This window comes from Symphalangus syndactylus, chromosome 13 (genome assembly GCF_028878055.3).
Source record: "Symphalangus syndactylus isolate Jambi chromosome 13, NHGRI_mSymSyn1-v2.1_pri, whole genome shotgun sequence".
Taxonomy (NCBI): domain Eukaryota; kingdom Metazoa; phylum Chordata; class Mammalia; order Primates; family Hylobatidae; genus Symphalangus; species Symphalangus syndactylus.
Window position 1 is genome coordinate 36,379,647 of NC_072435.2, and position 16,549 is coordinate 36,396,195.

Sequence of the window (16,549 nt, forward strand, 5' to 3'; positions counted from 1 at the left end):
TCTCTACTAAAAAAATACAAAAAATTAGCCGGGCATGGTGGCGGGCACTCGTAGTCCCAGCTACTTGGGAGGCTGAGGCAGGAAAATGGCGTGAACCCGGGAGGCGGAGTTTGCAGGGAGCCGAGATCACACCACCACACTCTAGCCTGGGTGACAGAGCGAGACTCCATCTCAAAAAAAAAAAAAAGTCATTGTGGTTTTTGCCATTAAAAGAAATAGCAAAAGTCATTGCAAATTTTGCCATTAAAGGTGATGGCAAAAACCGCAATGACTTTTGCACCAACTTAATAATATATACTGCCAGGTAATAAGCAAGTGACTCCTTTCTGAGGAGGTGGCATTTGAGCAGAGTCCTGAAGGGGGAGATAGAGAACCCTGTGGGTACTTGGAGAAAATCTATTGACTCCAGCCTGGCCTGTGCCTTTTTCCCCCACCCCACCCCCCATCCCATCTAGGGTTCAGGTTTCCAAACAGAGGTTGTTGTCTCAACTGCTAGAGAAGGGGAATTCCGATGGGGGTTGCAGGCCCTCAGCCTCTGCGGTGTGCCTTCTCTCTCACTGGCTGTTCTAGTCTTTGAGCTGGTGTTGCTGTGTGGGGCTCCAGCTTGGGGGCCTAGGGTCCCCCATCAAAGGGTTCATGCCTGAAATCCCAGCACTTTGGGAGGCCAAGGTGGAGGCAGGAGGATCGCTTGAGCCCAGGAGTTCGAGACCAGCCTGGGCAACAAACGGAGAACCCCTCTCTACAAAAAAAAAAAAAAAAAAAATTAGCCAGGCATGGTGGTGCATGTCTGTGGTCCCAGCTACTTGGGAGGCTGAAGTGAACCATGATGGCACCAACTGCACTACAGCCTGGGCAACAGAGCAAGACCCTGTCTCAAAAAACAAACAAACAAACAAAAGAACTCTAGACTTGTCTTCAAAGGAGCCACTGAGCCGGCTGCCTGCAGACAAAAGAGTATCACCAGGGAACCCACCGAGGGACCCACCCGAGGCTGCATCCTGTCTTGGCTTCTCCTGGTTCTTGATGAACTTCGTGGCTCCTCCTTCCATGGCAAAGAGGGAGCTGAGTGGCCTCTCTCTCTTTTTTTTGTTCTGCTCTGTCACCCAGGCTGGAGTGCAGTGCCGTGATCTCGGCTCACTGCAACCTCCACCTCCCGGATTCAAGCAATTCTCTTGCCTCAGCTTCCTGAGTAGCTGGGACTACAGGCACCCGCCACCACACCCACCTAATTTTTGTATTTTTTGCAGAGACAGGGTTTCCCTGTGTTGGCAGGCTGGTCTCGAACTCCTGATCTCAAGTGACCCGCCCACCTCAGCCTCCCAAAGTGCTGGAATTACAGGAGTGAGCCACTGCACTCAGCTGAGTGGCCTCTCTCTAGCCCAGTGGTGGATCCAGTGTGGTCTGGAGTCAGCCTGCTTGGGTTCAAATCCAGACAGGCGCTACCCTGACTAGCGCTGTGTGACTCTGAGCAGTTTGCTTGATCTCTCTGAACCCCACCTCTATAAGAGTTTATAGTAACTTCTACCTCCTGAGCAGTCAAGTCTTTATGCCTGGAAAGTGCTCGGTGAAGATCAGCCATTACTTTTGGGAACACCGTGTCTAAGAGTGGGTATCTGGGTTCTTTGTACCCCCCTCAAACCATCTCTCCAGCTCCCTGGGAGGCACATACAATTGGGAGGATGTATGTGCCCACCAGGCTGTCTCTTTCAGGGAAAGCAGGGAGATCCCAGGCAGAGTTAATCCCTAGGAGGGGCAGGAGAGTTGCCCCTGGGAAAGATCCCGATTGACCTCTGTTTTCTCCCGGCTCAGGCCAGGTTAAGGGTGTCAGGAGCACAGAATGGGAAGGTTGGCAAAGGATGAGTTACTCAGGCAGCAGCCCCCCTTCCTGTTCCATCCAGCCCAGCCATGGGGCGCTTCTGGGGGAAATTGCTCCCTGAAAAGACACACCAACCACCAGAAACAGAAATTGAACCGTTTATTAGCCTAGGTCTGGGTTTCAGGCAATGCAGGGGCACGTCTGGGGAGCTCTATGAGGGGAAACAAGCCCCTGACTGGCTCCTTGCCCCGCAAAGACCCGCTCCCCCAGGCTTTGCATTCACAAGAAATTACTCTGAGGCATGAGGTTTCCTTCCCCAAGGTGAGCTGCACCCCAGCTCTCCAGTGGGAGGATGGGCCAGCAATTCCAAAGGGGTCTGGGCAGGACCAGAGCTCCCCGACTTTGGCAGCTTCAACACAAACATGAGCAGACAGGACAGCATTCATTCTGGGGGAAATGTGATGAGGAGAGGAGGGTCACAGACATCACGCCTATGTGCACGCGCACACACACACACACATAAATATATGTTTGTACCGTAACATCCCTTCCATTATCCACAGGTTTTTGTGAAGTCCTTCTGGGCAGGTTAAGGAGAGTGTCCCCAGGAAATGTCCCTAGCCACAGCCACCCCCATGCTCCATTCAATATAACTTGAAAGAAGAAGGCCGGGCACAGTGGCTCACGCCTGTAATCCCAGCACTTTGGGAGGCCGAGGCAGGCGGATCACTTGACGTCAGGAGTTTGGGACCAGCCTGGCCAACATAGTGAAATCCTGTCTCTACTAAAAATACAAAAATTAGCCAGACATGGTGGTGGATGCCTGTAATCCCAGCTACTCGAGAGGCTGAAGCAGGAGAATCGCTTGAACCCGGGAGGTGGAGGTGGCAGTGAACGGAGATTGAACCACTGCCACTCCAGCCTGGGTGACACGGTGAGACTCCATCTCAAAAACGAAAGAAAAATCTTGAAACTGTCTCAAAAAAAAAAAAAAAAATCTTGAAAGAAGACACAGCGGAGTTCAGGCTCACGGCTTCTCTCTGCCTTGCTCAGGAGACCTGGTACTTCAGCTGGGGCTGCAGGTGTGGGGCTGAGAATAGCTTGGGGGGTGGCTGTTTTTGAAAGGAGGGTGTCTGTGCAAACATCACACCCAGAATTTTCTCAAGTTGTGCCTTGCATTAAGAGTCCCAAAGCCCCCCCCCAGCCACCCCAACTCGTTTTTCTCAGTTTTGGTGATTCTTCTGTGCCCCAAATAGTGCAACTGACCAATGAGGTCTGAGAATGAGGAATGGACCTCAGCCACCGTCCCCTCCCCACGTCCAGCCGTGGTTTCCGGGCCTCAGAGAGAAGGGGAGAAGTCGTCAAGTGGCAGCTGATGAAATTTGGGGAAGCTGTGGATTTGGGCTCTGGAGGGTCAGAGAGGAGGCCTCTAGCTCCTCAGGACAATGGTTCTGTAGTCGCACGAAGTTGCCCAGAGAAGGTGGCAGGAGGAATACATTCAAAAAGGAGAAATCGGTGCAGGACTGGGGCCAGGGAAGAAAATGTAGAAATTCTTTGTACCGCCAGGTGAGGTGGCTTACGCCTGTAATCCCACGCTTTGGGAGGCCAACACGGGCAGATCATGAGGTCAGGAGTTCGAGACCAGCCTGGCCAACATGGTGAAACCCCGTCTCTACTAAAAATACAAAAAAAAAAATTAGCTGGGCATGGTGGTAGGCACCTGTAATCCCAGCTACTCAGGAGGCTCAGGCAGGAGAATCCCTTGAATCTTGGAGGCAGAGGTTGCAGTGAGCTGAGACTGCACCACTGCACTCTAGCCTGGGCGACAGAGCGAGACTTCATCTCAAAAAAAAAAAAAAAAAAAAAAAAGCCGCGTACGGTGGCTCACGCCTGTAATCCCAGCACTTTGTGAGGCCGAGGTGGGTGGATCACGAGGTCAGGAGATCAAGACCATCCTGGCTAACACAGTGAAACCCCCATCTCTACTAAAAGTACAAAAAATTAGCCAGGTGTGGTGGTGGTGGACGCGTGTAGTCCCAGCTACTCGGGAGGCTGAGGCAGGAGAACGACATGAACCCAGGAGGCGGAGCTTGTGGTGAGCCGAGATCGCGCCACTGCACTCCAGCCTGGGCAGCAGTGCAAGATTCTGTCTCAGAACAAACAAAAAAAAGAAATCCTTTGTACCAGGTGATAAAGTGCTCCTGCCCTGAGCTCCCGTTAAATGCTGCCTGCCCTCACCCTGGCTCTTCACAGGTCCCCTGCCCTGGCCTCCCCAGGATCCAGTTCTAAAGGGGTCACACTAGCCACTGGACTGGCCCTCAGGACCCCACTGCAACACTGCTATGTGACTAGTCAGTGCCTTATCTGACCTTTCCAGGTGTGAAATATTTGCAATATCACCCAGGTCTGTGGGGTGGAGGCATCTGGCTCAGCAGCCCCGCATCTCTGTCTGGGGCCACCCAGTGGCCTCTCCATGAACCCCTCTGCCCTGGCCTGGTTGTTGGTCCACCCCCACCCTCAGACCACCGTGTTGCCCTCCAGAAACGTGGGCGACGTGGGCATGTGCATGCCCCTCTCCAGGGAGCTAGAGCTGCGGAGTGGCAGGAGGTGGTGGCCCGGGGTCCCACCCCGCCTCCGTCCTTGCACCCCCACCCCCGGCCGCCAGCACTGCAGTGGCCGAAGCACCTCCCGCCGCAGGTCCCGGCTGCGCCACGTGTAGATGACGGGGTTCAGCAGTGAATTCAGGGTGGCGAAGGCAAAAAAGTAGTGGGCTTTGTAGAGGATCGGGCAGGAGTGGACGGGACAGGCATAGTCCAGAAGGAGGATGCTGAAGGCGGGCAGCCAGCAGACGATAAAGACGCCTAGCACGATGGTGACTGTCTTGAGCAGAGCTAGCGTCTGCGGGCCGGCCACATCAGCATGGCTTGAGCGGACCACGCAGTAGATGCGCACGTACAGCGCCACGATGGCCAACAGGATGATGGAGAAGATGGTCACCACGCACAGCACATAATGCTTGGCGTAGAGAGGCAGGACAGTGGAGCAGGCCTCGAGGTGGCCCAGGCAGTTCCAGCCAAGGATGGGCAGGCCACCGAGGACCAGTGAGATGAGCCACGAGGCCCCGATGAGCAGGAGCATGCGGCAGCTCTTGTCGCTGCCGTACAGCTTGACCTTGGCAATGGCCACGTGGCGCTCAATGGCGATGGCCAGGAGGCTGAAGACAGAGGCCGAGAGTGTGATGAAGGCAGAGCCCTCCCGGGCAAACCACTGCACAGGCGTCAGCCTCAGCGTGACAGAGCCAGAGAGCAAGGTATTGGCTACGAAGGCCACACCTGCCAGTAGATCGGAGGCGGCCAGGTTGCCCAGAAACAGGTACATTGCCGAGTGGAACTTGCTGTTTCGGGCCACCGCAATGAGCACCAGAAGGTTTTCCACCACGATGGCGCAACAGAGGATGACGATGAAGGCCGAGGCCACCTGGCGGGAGGTCGTCTCCTGCGTTTCCAGTGTCTCCTTGGTATAATTATAGTGTTCCTGGACCTTGTTGGGGTTCAGGTACTCCGAGTACAAGCTGCCCATGGTGGGGCTCAGAGGCCTGCTGGGGCCATGGGGCTCTCAGAACTGCAGAGAAGACAGACAGACAGACAGACAATAGGTCAGAGCTGTGGCTGCTACCTGGGCTCTGGCCTCGGATGGGCTGAGATTCAATTTCCTGCTCTGTTACTCTTCGAGGAAGGGCCACATGAATTCAGAATCATCATCATCCCCACTTACAGACAGGAAACCCAGAGAGGTTAATTCACTTTCCTAAAGTCTCAAATTTAACCAGCGGCAGGGCCAGAGAGACTGGCTCTGCAGCCTCTATAAGCCCTAGGCTACACTCTTTCTTATTTATTTTATTTATCTATATTTTAAAGACAAGGTCTTGCTCTGTCATTCAGGCTGGAGTGCAGTGGCGCAATCATAGCTCCCTGCAGCCTTGAACTCCTGGGCTCAAGTGATCCTCCCACCTCAGCCTCCCACCTCAGCTTCAGCTACAAGCACATGCCACCATGCCTGGCTAATTTTTTTTTTTTTTTTTTTTTTTGAGATAGAGTCTCTCTCTGTTGTCCAGGCTGGAGTGCTGTGGCGCAGTCTTGGCTCACTGCAACCTCCTCCTCCTGGGTTCAAGTGATTCTCCTGCCTCAGCTTCCTGAGTAGCTGGGATTACAGGCACCTGCCACCAGGCCCAGCTAATTTTTTTTAGTAGAGATGGGTTTTCACCATGTTGGCCAGGATGGTCTCAAACTTCTGACCTCATGATCCGCCTGCCTCGGCCTCTCAAAGCGCTGGGATTACCAGTGTGAGCCACCAGGCCCAGCTGCCTGGCTAATTTTTTTTTTTTTTTAGAGATTGGGTCTCACTGTGTTGTCCAGGCTGGTCCTGAACTCCTGGCTTCAAGCAATTCTCCTTGGCCTCTCAAAGCAATGAGATTACAGGTGTGAACCATGACATCTTGCCTCTTTTAATTTTCATTATTATTTTCTAGAGACAGGGTCTTGCTCTGTCACCTAGGCTGGAGTGCAGTGGCATGATCATAGCTCACAGTCGACTCAACTCCTGGGCTCAAGTGATCCCCCTGCCTCAGTCTCCTGAGTAGCTACACGCTTTCAAAGGGAAAGAAGCTCCCCCAAATGGCATGAAAAATATAATGTGGACTTCCAGAAACCTTGCCCACCTACCCAGAGAGCAAGCCCTAGACAGGTCCTGGAGTGTTTGTCTCTTTTCTGGAACACACGGGCGCCTGCGGCCTCATGCTGACCTGGGTCAGGGAGAGTCTCACCACTGATAGCTGCATGCCCTGCTCATTCATTACCACCCACTAACGCTGGATTTCAGGCTGGGTCTAAGCCTTGAGGCCACGGGTGCTCCCAAGATAAGGTCTTGGGGAGACACCAGGGCGGCCCTGAGGTTCAAACATCCCAGAGGTCACACCATCTTCAAGGACACAGACTTTGGAGGCAATCCAGAGTTTGCTCCCATTCCACCTCTGAAACACTGGGCAAGTCCCTAGACGCTGTCTCAGCCTGAACCTCCTTATCTGTGCAATGGAGTGAAGAAAGCCCACTTCATGGGGGTGATGGGAAAATCCTTTTAAATGACGCATGAGGCACGTTTAGCTCATAGTAAGCACTCAACAAATACTGCCAAATGTTATTAGCTCCCCTCTTTCCTCTAATCCTTTGGGAAGGGAAGGGATGTAAGCCAACCAGACGAGATCTCCAACAGCCTGTTCTCATCAGCACCATCTAGCTCTGCCCTGGGACAGAAGGTCCTGCGGGGATGGGCAGGACACTGGCACCCCCTCCCCAGCCAGGATGAAATCCAGATGTGAGGCCCCTGGAACAAACAGGGTGGAGTCCTCACTCTGCAGTCACATCCGGTGTGAGGAAGGCGGGATGTGGGGGGAGTCAGGATGGGAGAGACCCCATCTGGGAGGTCCTGGCTGGGAGGATGGGGCAGCTTTGCTGAAGTCATGTGAGCCGTGGAGGGGTGTGCAGCCCCGCCAGGAGAGGGTAAGGCATTTGTTCCATGAAAGCCTGAGTCACCCCCCCAACCCCCTTCCATCCCTTCCCCTACCCCCTCCCATCCCCCCCCATCACCACCCACCAAGGAAAACTGAGCCGTGGGGGGAGGGGGCGGCACCGCCACCCACCAAGGAAAACTGAGCCGTGGTGGGAGGGGGGCAGGGAGAGGCGCTCCTCAGTAGAGAGGATGAGAAGCAGACACCATGGCCTTCCCCCAGCTTGGGGGTAGGGTTGGGGGGTGTCAGAGGAGCCAGTGCAGTGTATGCTTTTCATGAAGGGAGAGGAAGTTCCAGCCCGTAGCTAAATGGGAGGGAGGGGGGAGAGTAGGGGGAGTCCTCCCCAGGTCCCTAGAAACACGTCTGGCAAGGACTGTGTGCACCGTTCCAGAAAAGTCTGGTTAGGCCAGTTCTCCTGAGCCCAGGAGTGGTGGAGGCTTCCGGAGTCACCCAGCCATCTCAGTCCCTGGCCGCCCCCTCCAAGGGGCATCCTGGCCCCTGGCTGGACAGAAGCAGCTGCTCCCCCAGGGCGGAGGGACATCCGTCCTAGTTTGGGAACAGACAAGGGCTTGTGCACGTCCCCAGGGACTGCTGCCCCTCCCAGATAGCCACACAGAGGCCCCTTGTTCTCTTGCTGGACGGAGCCCCGGGCATCTTGATGCCCTCTGCACGCTGCAGCCAGTCCCAGGCAGGCTTGGGCCCAGGCTGCGGCTGGATCAGACACAGCTGAGGGGCCGGAAACAGCCCATGCCCTGATTGGCTCATTTTCAATCCAAGGGCACTGAGCGATTTGCCTATTGGCCCGGACTTTCCATCTTCTGCCTCTGATTGGTCCAGTTGGGGGCGCTCTACGGCCAGCCCTACTGATGGGGTCCTTTATAGGCGATGGGAGCTCAGGCTTTCTAAGGATAGAGTTAATGCTATGTGGACCTCCCTAGGGGGAGTTTGAACCGCAGCCTGACCGCTGGGTCACCCCGACCAGACGCCCCCAGGCTGCCCTGGCCTGCTGGGCCCCTCCTGGGGTTCATAAGTGAGAATCAAGGTCCCTCTCCAGGCCTGGGAAGTGCGCTGTGCAGTGCAGCCGCCCCCTCTGCTGCTCACCAAGAGATTTACTATGGCTTCCTGGAGAAATAAGAAATGTGTTTAGGCTGGGCGCAGTGGCTCATGCCTGCAATCCCAGCACTCTGGGAAGCCGAGGCGGGCCTATCACCTGAGGTCATGAGCTCGAGACCAGCCTGGCCAACATGGTAAAACCCCCCTCTCTACTCAAAATACAAAAAAAATTAGCCGAGCGTGGTAGTGTGCGCCTGTGATCCCAGCTGCTTGGGAGACTGAAGCAGGAGAATCGCTTGAACCCGGAAGGCAGAGGTTTCAGTGAGCCAAGATCACGCCCATTGCACTCCAGCCTGGGTGACAGAGCGAGACTCTGTCTCAAAACAAAACAAAACAAAACGAAATGAAGTGAAATGTGTTCAGCCCTTGCACCCCAGGGACTAACCAAGCAGCCTGTCTTCTTCCCTGAGAGGAAGACTGGGGGTGCTGCACTCTCACCTTCTGCAGCCCGGAGAGGCTAAGGCGTTCACAGAGGGACAAGCAGCTCTCCTAGGGAAGGGGAAACCGAGGCCCACATTCTATCCAAGCCTCATCTTAACCACTAGGACTTTACTGAGGCGAGCACTTAGGTGGTTGACACCTCCCAGAAAGAGGAAGCAGGGCACTGAGGTTGGAGCTGGCAGAAGAGTCACCCCCTAGGTGGATGGTGTGGCCTAGCCCGTGTCCCCTCCCTGTGTAAGGTTACCAGGTTTTGAGAAGGACACAGAGCCTGTCTCCTGGTCACCTTCACCAAGTCCGTCCTGACTCACTCTCAGAAGCTCAGGAAGAGGCCACTGGGCTCACATAGAATGTCCAGGCCTGAAATGGAACAGGAGTGACAAGTGATGGGGTTTGGAAGGAAGGGAAGAGAGATAGACTCAGACGACTGTTTGGCTGGAGATTAGGAGAGGGGAAGGATGGAGGAAGCCTCAGTGGCTTCCAAGGTCCTCTCCACCCACTCCCAGTTCCAGAAAGGCAGGCCCTGTGGTTACAGTTCCCCCTGGTGACCCATGGAGCCCGTGGTAGCCACCCTACCTTTTGGTTTCCCTGTGGTTGTAAGGACCCCCTACCCTGCCATTCTCTACTAAGCAGCCAGGGGGAGCTTTTAAACTTGTAACTCCATGTCACTCCCCAACTCCAAATTTTTCCATGGCTCCCTATAGCCCAAGTAGCATGGCCCTTGCCGACCAGCCTCCTCCCACTCTCCCCCAGGGCCATTCCACTCCAACCACACTAAACCTCCTCCATGCTACCCCCACCCCTACCTCCAAGCCCTTACCCCTGCTGTTCTTCTTGGGGCACACTCTTTTTCTCAATTTTTTTTTTTTTTTTTTGAAACAGAGTCTCACTCTGTTGCCCAGGCTGGAGTGCAGTGGTGTGATCTCGGCTCACCGCAACCTCTGCCTCCTGAGTTTAAGCGATTCTCCTGCCTCAGCCTCCCGAGTAGCTGGGATTATAGGTGCACACCATCCACACCTGGCTAATTTTTGTATTTTTAGTAGAGATGGGGTTTCACCATGTTGGCCAGGCTGGTCTGGAACTCCTGACTTCAGGTAATTCACCTGCCTAAGCCTCCGAAAGTGCTGGGATTACAGGCGTGAGCCACCTCGGCCTGGCCTTTCCCCAAATCTTTGAATGACTGTCTTTTGTCTTTCAGGTTTCTATTTAAAGGTCACTTCCTCAGAGGGGACTCCCCTGACCCCCAGACTACAATAGCAGCCATCTCCAAGCCTTTTCTAATCACAGAATCTTGTTTTATTATCTGCACAGCGCTTGCCACTATGGGAAACTATCATGATATTTTTCCTTTTCCGTCTGGCTTCCACCTAGACAGTCTATGCCTAAGGCCAGGGAGCAAGTCAGTTATCAGCCCCTACAGGGATGCCTGGCACAAATAAAACACTCAGAAAACGTGTGGAATGGGCAAATGAATGAATGAATGAATGAACCACCGAACAAAGGAGACGCTAGTGGGTTCCCAAGGGTGGAAACTCCTAAGTTCAGCCCAGACCCAAACAACAACAAAGGAGCCTGGAGACACCTCTGGTCCGCGGGCAGCGCCCCCATCGCCCACCATCAACCAGGCAAAGCCCAGCGTGTCTCCATGGAGATGGCAGCAGGACCCGCCCCCGTGCTGGCCCGCACTCTCGGCCTCCTTATCTGGCTTAGGAATGCGCGGTATCCACTCTCGCTCGCGCGGGAGCCACGCCTCCTCTCCCCCCCGCCCCCGAGACCGCCACACGCGCGGGACCCCCACGTCTCCAAGCAGGACTGGAAGGATTCCTCTCCGTCCCGCCAGGGGTCCCGCCTCGAGATTCTGGGAAGACTGGGGGTGGGGGACCAGATCGCAGCAGCAGCTGCACCGCGAGTTCCGCGCCTGCCCGAGTCGCCCCACGAGGGGGACCGTGGGCTCAGCGCGTGGCACCCGAAGCATCTGACAAGGACAGAGACAGAGGAGGGGGTGGAAATCCCCGGGTGAGTCAACCCGTGTCTGAGAAGGGGGCGAGTTCCGACGCTCCGCCCGGCTCGGGGTCACGCGGGGTCCGCGCCACGCGCGCCTTCATCCACGACCCATCCCTGAGCCGGAGTTGAAAGAGGAGGCGCCTGAGCCACGCAGTCACTTTCTCTTTCCTTACAAAACAAAGCCACGCCCCCCGCGGGGCGACCGGAGAAGGCAAACAATTTGGGGAAACCGAGGCAGAAAGCCCGACGTGCGACCGCCCTCCCCGTGGGTGCCGCCCCTTGGCTTGGAGGCTCCACGGCGCGCACATCCTTTTGCCCTCGCTCAGCCGGAGTCAGCGAGGAGGGGTGCTGCACCCCTCCCCCAGACACACTCCCCAAGACCCTGGTCCCCGAGCACGGCGTCCTGCCTCCCAAAGACTCCAGTCGAAAGCGCTCGGATTCCGCCTTCTCCCCGGCGCCAACTTCCTGCCGCTGAGAAAGGCGGGGAGCACAGTCTAGGGGTTCGCGGCTGAGGCAGTGGGGGCCGCCCGGAGTCTTGGAGAGGGCGCACTGTGACCACCCGCTCCGTGCAGCAGGAACCCAGGCGGCGCGTGCGCGCCCCAGCCCCCCGATTGGGGCCCCCCAGCTCGGATCCCGAGACCTCAGGGGACCAGGGCCCGCCCTTTCTGCCTCCCTGTCGCCACGCGCGCTCACCTGGCTAGGCCGGCCCGGCTCCCGGCCCTGGCCGGAGGGGCCTTGGCGTCTGCCTCCCCGGGGCGGCCGCGGCTGGAGCTGGGTTGCCAGCCGGGCTCAGCTACGTCCCGGGGCTGGGACGAGGGACAGATGGGGGGCGGGGAGAGCCGCCGCCTCTGCCCCCCGCTCGCCCCGCCCTCCTCTCCTCCCCTTTCCGGCGGCGGCTGCAATGAATTCCAGATGTGGCTGGCCGGCTGGTCGGGGCGCACGCGGGGGCCGACAGGAGCTGCACGGAGGGCCCTTTGTCCGCCCCCCGACCTCTCGCTCTGCCCCTCCCAGCCCCCACCCGTGAGAACCGGCCGGCGCGAAACGTCACGCAGCCTGGTGACGTCACAGTACTCCTGGCCAGGTGGCCTCAACCTGAAACAACTGTCCTCAACTCCAGGTTACCTCTGGGCTCACCCCTGGGACCCTGGACTTGGAAGAAAACACGAGGTCACCTTTATTGACTCAACAAAGAGCCTTGGAAGTACCTACTAGGTGTCAACGCAGCAAATAGGCATTAAGCCTACTGTGTGTCCACCCAACAAATAATGAAATTCCTACTAAGTGCGATGCCCTGTCCCAAAGACAAAATTGATCTCTTCCTTTTTTTTTTTCTTTTTTTGAGACAGGGTATCTCTGTCATCCAGGCCAGAGTGTGGTGACTCAATCATAGCTCACGGGAGCCTCAACCTCCTGCCTCAGCCTCCAGAGTTGCTGGGACTACAGGTGCGCCATCATGCCTGGCTAATTTTTTGCAGTTTTTTGTAGAGATGGGGTCTCGCTATGTTGCCCAGGCTGGTCTTGAACTGCTGCGTTCAAGCAATCCTCCTGCCTCAGCCTCCCAAAGTGCTGGAATGACAGGCGTGAGCCACTGTGCCTGGCCAGTCTCTCCCTTGATAGAACTCCAGAATTCAGGTGCTGCCCTCTCTCCCTTGGGGGATTGGGGACACTCCACACTCTTTCCTGCCTCTGTAGATCACTGTCCCCTCTGGCAGGGGGACCAGCAAGGCCCAGTTTGTGCCTGCCTTCCAGCGTCGGGCCCAGTCTTCTATCCAGATTTCCAATTTTCACTAATTCCTGGGCATTTCTGTGTGCCTGCCTGTGGAAATGATGGACACTACACCTTCATCGAATGGTGTGTGTGTGTGTGTGTGTGTGTGCGTGTGTGTGTGTGTAACCAGCAGTTCGACAACAGGATAGGAAAGCCCCTCATTCCGTCAACAAAATTTTTTTGTTTGAGACAGTCTTCCTTTGTCTCCCAGGCTGGGGTGCAGTGGTGCCATCTCAGCTCACTGCAATCTCTGCCTCTCAGGTTCAAGCTATTCCTGTGCCTCAGCTTCTCGAGTAGCTGGAAATACAGGCACGTGCCACCACACCCGACTGATTTTTTTGTATTTTTAGTAAAGACAGGGTTTCACCATGTTGGCCAGGCTGGTCTCAAACTCGTGACCTCAAGTGATCCGCCTTCCTCGGCCTCCCCAAGTGCTGGGATTACAGGTGTAAACCACAGCACCCAGCAACAAATATTTTTTATGCACCTACTGTGCACAGTAGTGAACAACAACAACAACAACAAAAAGGAAAAACTCCTTGACCAGATGGATTTTTTTTTTTTTTTTTTTTTTTTTTGAGACAGAGTCTAGCTCTGTCGCCAGGCTGGAGTATAGTGGCACTATCTCGGCTCACTGCAACCTCTGCCTCCTTGGTTCAAGCGATTCTCCTGCTTCAGCCTCCCGAGTAGCTGGGATTACAGGCATGTGCCACCATGCCCAGCTAACTTTTGTATTTTTAGTAGAGATGGAGGTTTCACCATGTTGGCCAGGATGGTCTCGATCTCCTGACCTCATGATCCGCCCGCCTCGGCCTCCCAAAGTGCTGGGATTACAGGCATGAACAACCGCGCCCAGCCAACCCAGTGGGTCTTATGTTCAGGTGGGAAATACGGCTTTTTATGAGGTACCATTTGTGAAAATGTACACATTATATGTTATAAACATAATCTGGCCAGGCACGGTGGCTCACGACTGTAATCCCAACACTTTGGGAAGCCAAGGCGGGTGGATTTCTTGACCCTAGGAGTTCTAGATTAGCCTGGGCAACATGGTATAACGCCATCTCTACAAAAAATACAAAAATTGGCTGGGCATGGTGGCTCACGCCTGTAATCCCAGCACTCTGGGACTCCAAGGTGGGTGGATCACTTGAGGTCAGGAGTTCAAGGCCAGTCTGGCCAATATGTCAAAACCCTTTCTTTACTAAAAATACAAAAAATTAGCCGGGTGTGGTGGTAGGCGCCTGTAATCCCAGCTATTCGGGAGGCTGAGTTAGGAGAATCGCTTGAACCCGGGAGGCGGGGGTTGCAGTGAGCCAAGATGGTGCCATTGGACTTCAGCCTGGGCAACAGAGCAAGACTCCATCTCAAAAAATAAAATAAAATAAAAATAAAGAGGCTGGGTGCGATGGCTTACACCTGTAATCCCAGCACTTTGGGAGGCAAAGGCAGGTGGATCACCTGAGGTCGAAGTTCAAGACCAGGCTGGCCAACGTGGCGAACCCCATCTCTACTAAAAGTATGAAAATTAGCCGGGAATGGTAGTGTGTGCCTGGAGTCCCAGCTACTCGGGAGGCTAAGGCAGGAGGATCGCTTGAACCCTGGAGGTAGAGGTTGCAGTGAGCCGAGATCACGCCATTGCACTCCAGCCTGGGCAACAGAGCAATACTCCATTTTAAATAAATAAATAAAACTAAATAAATAAATGGAGTAGTCTTGTGTGTACTGATGGGAAATGGTCTTCAACATATCAAGTTGAAAAAGTACAGTGTAGACCAGTATGCATTGCATTTCTGGGTGTATTTAGAAGAACTATATAAATACACACGCATTTGCCTGTGACACACAGTCTGTCTCTGGGAGAAGGCACCAGACCCTAGTCACAACAGTTACTCAGGGAGAGGAACCAGGGGGCAGGGAAACGAGGTAAGAAGAAACAGCTTTTCATGGTATACCCTGGAGGGCTGTTTGAAATCTTTTTTTTTTTTTTTTTTTTTTTTTTGAGATGAGGTATCTCCATATTGGCCAGGCTGGTCTCGAATTCCCGACCTCAGGTGATCCGCCTGCCTCAGCCTCCCAAAGTGCTGGGATTACAGGCATAAGCCACTGCACCCAGCCGGCTGTTTGAAATCTTTAGCTTCTATTACCAATTCAAAAAAATGTACAAAGAGGTCGAGGCAAGGGGATCACCTGAATTCAGCAGTTCAAGACCAGCCTGACCAATATGGTGAAACCCGTCTCTATTAAAAATACCAAAATTATTGGGAGGCTGAGGCAGGCGGATCACGAGGTCAAGAGTTCAAGAGCAGCCTGGCCGACATGGTGAAACCCGGTGTCTATTAAAAATACAAAAATTAGCTGGGCACAGTGGTGCACACCTGTAGACTCAACTACTTGGGAGGCTGAGGCAGTAGAATCACTTGAAACCACGAGGTGGAGGTTGCAGTGAGCCGAGATCCCGCCACTGCATTCCAGCCTGGGCAACAGAGCGAGACTGCATCTCAAAAAAAAACAAAAAAACAAAAAAACTAGCCAGGAGTGGTAGCAGGTGCCTGTAGTCACAGCCACTCTGGAGGCTGGGGCAAGAGAACTGCTTGAACCCTGGAGATGGAGTTTGCAGTGAGCCAAGATCATGCCACTGCACTCCAGCCTAGGCGACAGAGTGAAACTCCATCTCAAAAAATATATTAAAATTTTTTTTAAATCGGTCATGCATAGTGGCTCATGTCTGTAATCCCAGCACTTTGAGAGGCCAACGTGGGAAGACCAGTTGTGCCCAGGAGCTTGAGATCAGCCTGCCCAATATAGTGAGACTTCGTCTCTACAAAAGAAACAACAAAAAATTAAACATTAGCCAAGCATGGTTGTGTGTGCCTGTAGTTCCAGCTACACATGAGGCTGGGGTGGGAGGATCACTTGAGCCTGAGAGGTGGAGGTTGAAGTTAGCTGAAATTACACTGCTGCACTCCAGCCTAGTTAACAGAGCAAGACACTGTCTGGAAAAAAAAAAAAAAATCAACAGGCCAAGCACGATAACTCACAACTGTAATCCTAGCACTTTGGGAGGCAGAGGCGTGAGGATTGCTTGAGGCCAGGAATTTGAGACCAGCCCAGGCAATATAGTAAGAGCCCATCTCAAAAAAAAAAGAAAAAATCAACACATTAATGCTACATATAGGCATGCAACATATGTGTGTAACACATATGTAACACAACATGTAATGCTCTGTGCTAAGCCTGATGATGCCTAATTGGTTGCTGCCATCCAAAGCTGACAGTCTGATGGAGGAGACAGAGAAGAAACCAGACAATTATTTTTATTTATTTATTTATGTATTTTGAGACAGAGTCTCGCTCTATCACCCAGGCTGGAGTGCACTGGCAAGATCTCGGCTCGCTGCAACCTCTGCCTCTCAGGTTCAAGCAATTCTCCTGCCTCAGCCTCCCAAGTATCTGGGATTACAGGTGCACAGCACTACACCCGGCTAATTTTTGTATTTTTATTAGAGATGGGGTTTCACCATGTTGGCCAGGCTGGTCTTGAACTCCTGACTTCAGGCGATCCACCTGCCTCGGCCTCCCAAAGTGCTGGGATTACAGGCGTGAGGCACTGTGCCCGGCCGAAACCAGACAATTCTAACACAGGGTGATGGGGCTTTGAAGGGGGGATACAAAGAAAGTCAGAAAGTGACTAGTCAATTCTAGACTTTGCACCTTTTCCTGAGCTCGATTTCAGGGTCTGCTGGGTTCTGGGCCAGATCTTGGGGCACACTTGGACCTTGGCAAAACCTCACTACCTCCTCTACCAAGTGAGAACTGTTGCCTGGACACTCTAGAAACCAGGTGT

At 54.2% G+C, this 16,549-nt stretch overlaps 1 protein-coding gene across 1 annotated transcript; it reads right to left on the reverse strand.

The window, feature by feature from the left end:
* Positions 1–1,958: 1,958 nt before the first annotated feature.
* Positions 1,959–11,932, reverse strand: S1PR2 (sphingosine-1-phosphate receptor 2). The gene is made up of 2 exons (XM_055238219.2): positions 11,628–11,932; positions 1,959–5,437 (listed from the first exon to the last, which is right to left on the reverse strand). Exon 2 carries the CDS (start codon positions 5,393–5,395, stop codon positions 4,334–4,336), a length of 1,062 nt encoding a protein of 353 aa, XP_055094194.1. The 5' UTR covers positions 5,396–5,437; positions 11,628–11,932; the 3' UTR covers positions 1,959–4,333.
* Between the last annotated feature and the right edge of the window lie 4,617 nt (positions 11,933–16,549).

Coding starts and splice junctions, on each gene's coding strand:
- S1PR2 (XM_055238219.2), bottom strand. CDS start 5,395: ATGGGCAGCTTGTACTCGGAGTACCTGAACCCCAACAAGGTCCAGGAA.